Source organism: Echiichthys vipera, assembly GCF_963691815.1.
Source record: "Echiichthys vipera genome assembly, chromosome: 8".
Lineage (NCBI taxonomy): Eukaryota > Metazoa > Chordata > Actinopteri > Perciformes > Trachinidae > Echiichthys > Echiichthys vipera.
This window is the reverse complement of record NC_139833.1, coordinates 10,674,420-10,683,363: the sequence shown is the minus strand read 5'-3', so window position 1 is coordinate 10,683,363 and position 8,944 is coordinate 10,674,420. Positions and strand designations below refer to the sequence as shown.

The 8,944-nt window shown below is 44.7% G+C and overlaps 1 protein-coding gene across 1 annotated transcript; it reads left to right on the top strand.

Moving 5' to 3' along the window:
- Window positions 1–808: 808 nt before the first annotated feature.
- Window positions 809–8,069, top strand: erfl1 (Ets2 repressor factor like 1; the record flags this gene model as incomplete). The annotated part of the gene is made up of 5 exons (XM_083918799.1): window positions 809–869; window positions 1,502–1,736; window positions 3,499–3,676; window positions 5,385–5,514; window positions 7,252–8,069. 5 exons carry the CDS (start codon window positions 809–811, stop codon window positions 8,067–8,069), a joined length of 1,422 nt encoding a protein of 473 aa, XP_083774925.1.
- Window positions 8,070–8,944: the final 875 nt, after the last annotated feature.

Below are 8,944 nucleotides of genomic sequence, written 5' to 3'. Positions count from 1 at the left end.
AGCCTAACTTAAAGTAAGGAGTTAAAGGTACAATATTTCCTTCTGAGATGTAATGGAGTAGAAGTAAAGCAAATGGGAAATACTCAAATGAAGCACAGCTACCTCATAATTGTACTTGAATTAAGTACTTGAGTGTTTAGTTACATTGCACAACAGGTGCTGTTGAATTGTATTGCGTTATACTGAGAGGTGTTTCTCATTCATATAAATCTAGTAGACCATTAAACCGTCTGCACCTGAACATAACGTTGCACATATAGATCTTTGATTTATTGTGTAGTTTTTAATTTAAAAACTCCACCAAGGACTAGCCAAGCCATATTATATATTAAAATGTCCTATTTTTAATGTGTAATGTGGCTCAACTTTAACTTGGTTTTCAAAAGTCTATTTAATTCCTCCTGTTCATAAATGCACTTTAGGGATGTCCACCATGTTGCATCAGACACAGCCTCAGGTGGCCACACAACATCACATCCATCAAACACCTGATCTCTACCGAAGACATATGAAACATAACCTTGCCATATTTCACATCGATTTAAAGGTATGTTTTTGGACTCCATTACGCCCTTAGACCCTTATGCAATATCTTCAACAAAGTTTGCACTCTTCAACTTCTACTTACTGAAATAAACCTGCTGGGTAGTTGTGTGTCTAGCTTTAGCAAACATTTCTCTATGAAAAGTCTTTCCTCTGTTTTTTTATTTCTCAGTGTGTACACATTCACATGCAAAGGTCAAGTAATCATGTACTGACTTTGTCCTTCTGTGCCTTCTCTTTGTTTTGTTCCAGGTGTTGTGGAGGTATGGACTGCAACTGCGTCAGTGATCTGCTGCTCCCCCCGGTGCCCGCCCTCTGGACGCCAGGTCAGTCCCACCGTCAAGCTCATGCAAGGGGTATAATTTCTTTGTTGACTAGGTTTGCCTAAAGTCATGCAAAACTTCTCACGCATGTGCAGACATCTTCCATCCACCTCTAAATCTAGACCCAGGTCACGTGTGTGAATTGAGTGTATGAGAAAACATAACCATCATCATGAAAATCAAAGTGTTACATGTTCAAATTCATCTCAAACTTTCAGCTATTTAAAAAAAATTAACCATACACACGCACGTTGGTAAACAAATTCTGGTAGTAATTGGTTGTATATCTAATGTTTTTACAAGGCTAGTTAGTGCCAGATTCACTTTGGGATGAGTCAGAGAGCTGCTTAACTCCATCTATGATGTGCATACAGTCGGCTTTTAGAATTCAGGCCCGAGCAGCATCAATCAGATCTCTCCCAGCGAGCTGTCATCATCCCACTGACCAATCTGTTGAGACTAGAGGGCATTAGCGCAGACTAACATTGCTCAAGGCTCGTGCTGTGATATTAAACACATCATCCCTCACCTCCATCACTCATCAGTCATTCAGACAGCGATCCCCCCCGGCAAGCAGCAGGACAAATGACAGGCCCTAACCTCATCCTCCCCTCTTTCCTGCTCGTTCTGCCCAGGGATCGCCTTCCCAGACTGGGCATACAAACCAGAGTCGAGCCCCGGGTCCAGACAGATCCAGCTGTGGCACTTCATCCTGGAGCTGCTGCAGAAAGAGGAGTATCAGGGGGTGATCGCATGGCAGGGGGACTACGGAGAGTTTGTCATCAAGGATCCAGATGAGGTGGCTCGGCTGTGGGGGCTAAGGAAATGCAAACCTCACATGAACTATGACAAGCTGAGCAGGGCACTGAGGTATGTGTTTGTACCAGATGTGTTGAATGTCAAGCAATAACACTGTTGGTATCAGATAAATCAAGATGTTTATCACCCCGCGGTTTACATAAATTGTTTACTCTTGTCCGGCTGAATCCTCACTTACGTCTCTCTTTTTCATGTTGGTTAAATGGAAAGATAAAGGTGGGACTTTTTCCCGGAGAACGTCAATACCCTCAATTTCTCCTTATCTGTGGACATCCTAATGGAAAGTTCAACATTGAGCTGCCAAATAAAAAATTCAATAGGGATTTCAAAATTAAGCCCCAGTCTGAAATTGCTCGCACTTCTTCTTCAGAGTGAAGAACAGGGAAACTGCTCGGCACCGAACTTGCCGACAGTGATTAAAACGAAACCGTTCACATTCCATACGTTCAGCAGTTTACTCCCCCAACCTCACGCACAGTTTTCTTATGCAAATACACACTACCCTGACTAGATCCCCTACACCACCCCCCTCCCTCTGCTTTCCTTTGGCCTCTTGTTAATGGGGGCTGTCGTCGGAGTCTAATTGTTATGAATTGGCTGGGGCCACAATTAGCCTTCTTAATTAGCCTCACTTAATTGCTCAATTAAGGGCCACGGCACAATTGCCACGCAAAGCAAAACACGTACACATCTTTGCACTGGGCGCAACCACCGTGGAAACATGGCTGCTGTGTTAGTCCGTATCGTGCGTCTGCATAATGAGGCGTTGCTCACCAGTATTTAATGCTGAGGTTGTCAAATGCACTCTGTATTTGGTGGTCACACAAACAAAGAAATCTAAGCGTGCAAATAAATGGCGTCCGAAATTTTAAACTTCTATCCCGCGACAAAACATTTGCGGGTTTTTCAATTTGCAGGATACCCCTCCCCCGTGCTTCCCCACCTGAGCACTCAGCTCCTTTACCTGAGCCAGATGGCTCCATGTTCTGCCTTTACTGTTGATCAACCTTGCATCCTGGCAGACTGTACATTGTGACACCTCAGTGGGTGGCACAGGAAGCAGGCATGACGACGGCTCTACAAGCCCAGCGGGAGACACCTGGGGTCGTTTCCATGGAGACTCCTCTTGTTGGTGGCAGCTTCTCAGAGTCATTAACACTGACGCATCACTTGGGCTGGGTGTCATGTCTCAGAGTCCGAATCCTAAAATGTTGTGAATTACTTTCACTTCAACAGTGACAATTAAGTGCGTAGTTTTTAGTTGAAATCCACTTGGTTTCGAACTATAAGACACCAATTTTTTTTTCAGGATCATGATAATGTCTTTTCATTTATTTTAATGCCATAATCCATATCATATTATGCTATAATCTAGAACCCGTATTATTTTTGAATTGATTTAATCTTGTGCATGTTGAAAGGAGAATTTTCTTTTGTGGTTTCTGTTTTAATGTTGACTATATGTTACGGGCCTCTGAGGCTCAAAGGGATTCTGCTTTCTGGCTTTTTTTTTAACAGCTGAATAAAATTTCCCTTTAAAGAACCTTATTGTATTGAATCAAGGTAGTCAGACATGAATTGATTTGACTAAGGAGGAGATGAATAAAAACAGTGGGAAATCAGCATAGCTCTTGTCCTGCAGCGCTGAAGTTGTTTACTCTTTGGTTTCTGTTAGCAATGAGACGTAAAACCTTGATGCGAGCATTATATTAATCCTTCCCTCCTCTTTACCTTTTCCTCTTCCTTTTTCTTTTATCCACCCTCCATCCCTCCTTCGATATCCTCTCCTCCTCCTCCCCCTCCTCCTTCGCAGGTATTACTACAACAAGCGCATTTTGCACAAAACCAAAGGGAAGCGTTTCACCTACAAGTTTAACTTCAGTAAGGTCGTGTTGGTGAACTACCCCATCCTGGACATGGCCAACTCTCCCTTCTTTCTGGCCCAGAACCACTTCAACGGGGGCTCCACCGCACCAGACTGCAGCCCAGAGGTACGAAGGGTAGGAAGAGGGAACTGGGAGTGGGTTGGATTGGGAAAGGGATTTATTTTGTAAGATGAATATGCATATAATGAAGTGTAAATCATATAGAAATGTAAAGTCTGACACATTTGAGTATATGAAACAAACTGAAATCTAAACTATGATCATATTTAACTCCTTGATTCAGTGTGTCTCTAAATCAGGTAATATAAATGGCATTTAAAGACAACACACATTCAAAACTGATACAAAGAAAAAAGACAGAAATAGCAAGACACCCTAATCTACTCCTTAATTTTTTATTAGTAGTGATTTAATTCAGGTAACTGAAATCCATTTCTCTAGTGATTTTGCTGTTGTATTTCTCAGGCCCCTGCTGTGTGTTCGCTTTTTACAAGAGAATGAGTGGTAATCATCTTGTCTATCTTTTATTCACTGTCTCCGATAGTGATCGTAATAGCATACTTATTATTTGCCCAGAGAGATTGTAAAATTTTTACGGAGATAAACGGTATCAGAACAGAAAGAAAAATGTCCTAATTTAGTTGAGAAGCAGTGTTATGGCTTGTGGGTGATGATATATTTAGTAAAAATAATACAATGAACAACTCAATTTAAAGGTCTACACTACATTATGGATATAGCTGCTCAAATTGTAGAGAAGTATTTTTTAACTTGCATGCGTGCAGATTATTTTATTTTTTAACAACTAATGTCCTAGAAAGTGTGCGTAGCTTGAAAGTACAGTAAGAGAGACTCATCCATCATTTGCCTGCGCTCTCCTTAAGACGGGATAAGGAGACACAGACTCTGAAGGAGACAGCGGAGGGGGGGCGGTTTAAACTTGTCCTTAAAACAAAAGAAGACATTATCCCCTCCTTCTCTCATCCCCGTCTCCGATGGCGTATCCATCTGTCATCGATTGAAAATGAAAGAAATAGAAAGAAACGGGGTCGCGTCAGATCAGATCAATGGCGGGTCATTAATGCGGTTTGTTAAGCAACGCAGATCTCGCAGCTTGGGAGTACAGTCTCGCCTTTCAAACTTGGGGCTGCGGGGTGACAGATACTTATTGATCCAAAGTCCTGCTAGGGGGAAAAAATCCCCCCTTTGTCCCCTTGATTCCTGAGATTCAACTGTTCCATTTATTTTACCTTGCCTCCTTCTCCTTCACGTATTTTACACAGACAAAAATGCACACACACACACACACACACACACACACACACACACACACACACACACACACACACACACACACACACACACACACACACACTAACACACACAGCTGCCCTACGTCCTGAATGGATGTCTTTCTCTCAGATCTCAGTCCTATTCGTCCTGTGTCCCTTCACGCAGGACGAAGGCCCACAATCCCCCTCTCTACTCGTCATTTATCCTTTGTGCCCACAGTCTTAATCGCTGGTCTACATTTGACTCTGTACTCTTCCTGCCTTTGAGCCTCTGAGCCTCTGCGTCCTCCTACCTCCTTTTTTACCCCCGAGTCCCACGACAGCCCTTTTTATCCTGTCCTTGCTGCGACTCTGTCACTGTTTGCTTCACACTCTGCAGGGTGCCGCTGTCAACATATGACTTCACATCGCAACACACACCAGCGCCATCAGGGTGGATTTGTAGAAATATGTGTGCTGTTAATCAAATTTAATTAATTTTCCACTCTCTTGTTTTTTTTCTCCCCTTCTTTTTTACTCAGGCAATACAGTCCCTGTTTCCTCGTTTGCCAGACTCCGGCAGGGGGACGTCCCTGTTTGATAGAGGGGCCGCAGCACCAGGGCCCGAAGGAGACAAGCTGAGACTGGATGCATTCCCCTTCCTCAGTTCAGGTGAGCTCATGAAAGTTAGGGAAAAGGTGCAAAAATAGGAATCTTTCTCAGAGACAAAGCCTTTTTTCACAGGGAGAAAGCTTGTACAGAGGGTGCATGAGGCTGTATAGGCAGAAAACAGACCTTCTTAAACAAAGGGAGGAGGCGAAGGTAGAGGGAAAGAGGAGAGCAGGGAGAGGAATGAGGATATGGGGAGGCATGAGCATTTATTGTTAAAGGAAATAAGAGAGATGGCTGTCCCATCGCAGCCCGGAGTGAGGCAGTGCTTCAGGTGAGAAAGGCCAGGTTAGCTTGTGAATTATTCATTTCAGCAGAGGTAAGAAACAAGTTGAAGGCGGGATAAAATCATCCATCTTTTTTTTTCAGCGTGATTCTCCGCGTTTCTCCTCTTTTTTCTCTGCTTGCGAGCGTCAAAGAATGCAATGCAGATTCGTGTACGTTTGCCTAATTGTCAATATACATGCGTTAATGCATCTGCCTTTGTTTGTACTTCTGCACGCTCTATATGTGCATCAGAATGTGTGCGAATGTGCAGAGATAGAAAGTAAACAGATGTACTCTCTCTCTCACACACACACACACACACACACACACATGCACTCCTCATCACACACACACACGCACTCCTCATCACACAACCTGCCCCCCTCCTCCTTCCCCACTCTGTTTGTCCTCAGGTCCTATTCCCCCCTTCTTCCCTTCTCACTCTCCTCTCCCTCCCATGTGTCCCTGCTGTCCTAATCCCTTCCCAGGCAGGAAGGCCCTAATTGAGGGTGCAGGCTTCAGTTTGTGGCCTGTGGGCGCCCATTACTGTGTTTTCATAAGCAAGTGAGGCCTGCCTGACTGATTCAATATTCATGTGTCTGCCAGCTACTCCTGGCCCAGCACGCAGAGACTTCACCACTGTCAAATTAGCCCTGCATAGTAAATAACAAAGTGAAAGAGAGAGAGAGTGAGAAAGACTGAGAGAGGTGGAGGGTGCAGCAGAGAGAGAGAGAGAGAGAGAGAGAGAGAGAGAATCTCTGAGTTGGTTGTCAGTTGGAAGGAAGTACAGTAGGTGGAAAGGCAATGCTTTTGTTTGTTCATTAAAATTGAATTCCAGCATCACCTCAAATTTACCCACTTTTTCAGTTATGAAGTGATGCACACAAGGAATTGAATTCAAACACGGTGACAAGTTTAATTTGCTACATCATAAGGGCTTTGCTTAATCTGAAATGATACAATGATATGTGAAAACATTGTGGGGACAGGACATGGGCAGTTTTACCTTTCTGTCACAGACTTAACCTCTGGAAGTACACAGACCAGGCGGCTGATGCATTCTTTATTATTTCTCAGCTACATTTTTCAACAAGGTGGCTGTCACCTCTGTGATGGAGTGTGACAGTGGCAGCCCGTCTCCTTTTTCAACATACAAAAATACATAATACAAGGTTTGGAAGATGTAACCTCTGCTCAATTAGATGTTAATTTTTCACTGCAGTGCAGAATCTCCGTGTTCACATCTGGCTTTCACTGTGAATTGGGTGTACTACTCAGTACTGGCATGCATAAATGAACCATCAGGTTTTTTTTTTGTTGAAAGCAGCCGTGCCAGAATTGGCCCCTGTGGCTTCTGATTAGAATTGCTAATACCGATGAGCATAATTAGTGAACATTCTTGGATGTTGTATGTCAAGAAACCTTTGGCCCTTCTGAGAGCTAACCTCCATCTCTGGATTTTCTCTGTCCTAGGTGCTCAGTGCTACACCAAACCCCCGTCCCTGCTGGGCCCTTACCCTCGCAACCCACCCTTTGACTACCCCTGGGGCTTCAACCCTTACCTCCCAGGGGCCTTCTCTCTCAATAACTGCCCCAAACTACCCCCTGGCTCCCTCTACCCCTCCCAGTTTTACCCAAACCCTTTGCAGAGCAGCCTTTCCCAGCTGCCTCACCCCTTCTCTTCCCTGCTCCCCCCAGGGGAGGCAGGTGGGGGTGAGAGGGGAGCAGCGGGGCAAACCGGAGGGACAAACGGCACGGCGGGTGGTCAGCCGCTCAGACTGTGCCTGCCACCCTACCCCGGGAGCCTGTCAATGGGTCGGACGGACATTGGCAACGGGGCAACACTGGCGGAAAGGGAAAGGGTGGAGGCCAGTCCTCTGGCCACCGGGCTGAGTCTGGGGCTGGGAGCGGTCGGCCTGGCAGCCGGCACTGGGACAGGCCAGTCGAGCCCCACGGAGAGGAGAGGAGGGGTGAAGCAGGACCCAGAGTCAGACTCAGATCTGGAGATTACAGATCTGAGCGACTGCAGCTCGGACAACGAAAACGAGCATGAATTTAGCATCAGGAAGGAACCCAGCCTGGCAAACCGATCACAGATAGTGTTGGATGGAAAGAAAGGGAGCGCCCTGGCACCCATCTCCTCTCTTCCCCCGACAGCGTCCCCACATCCTCTGAAGAGCCTGATGCCCATCAGTCCCCCGCCCCCGTCCCTGCCTCCGTCGCTTTCCCCCTCCGTGGCTCTGCATGAAAGACACAGGGAGACAGAGACTCTCAAAATGATACACAGCTAATACATTTTCTCCCGCGTCCACCATCTTGCCAGCCTGTGCTCTGATAACTCTCTTTTTCTCTCCTTTCTTTTCTCTGAGACACTTTTTCTGCTTTTAACTGTCAACTCCCCAATCACACTCGATACTTTTTACAGGAAAGGCAGTTATGTTCTTTACTTCTGAAATGACTGTTTTCCTGTTTGCTGTGTAAGTTTAAAACTTGCCTACAGTCCATTAAACAACCTACTCATCCATCTTAGAATATATGGGGCGCACAGTTTTCAGTGTATCGGCTGTCTGTATCACCATCTTGTTCTTTCTGTTTTGATCTCTCACACCAAATGACCGCTCTATGGTTTGTAGGCTTGGTTTAAGCGTTGCCAGCAGTACTCCACAATTTGCTGTCTGCAGCCGAGCTATGATAGAAGGCAGTGAGGTGGTAAATTGCAGCACAATGATGCAGGCGCTGACAAACATTAACAAACAACATCCCTATACCAACAGAACAGAACAACGAATAATGCTGAGATCGATCCAATTTTACAGATTTGTCCTGTAATTCTTGAGATTTGGGCTATATATTTACAGTATATATATATATATATATACAGATACAGTATATACCATAACTTTGACTTTCGAGACATAGTCAAATACTGCCACCTAGTGGTCCTTTCAGTCAACGTCTCCTCCAATGGAATCGTCTTACCTCCGTAATCCTGTGTGTAAAATTGTTGCCCCTGAGTTTATTTTGCACTTACTTTTATATGATATTGTTTCCTGCGGGTTAATTTAAATGTTAAAATCCATATTTCTAATAGTGTTAACTGTGGTAGTCTGTGAGTATTTATTTTGTCCTGTGGTTCAAGTATTTCCTGCACATTTTCTAAAAGGAA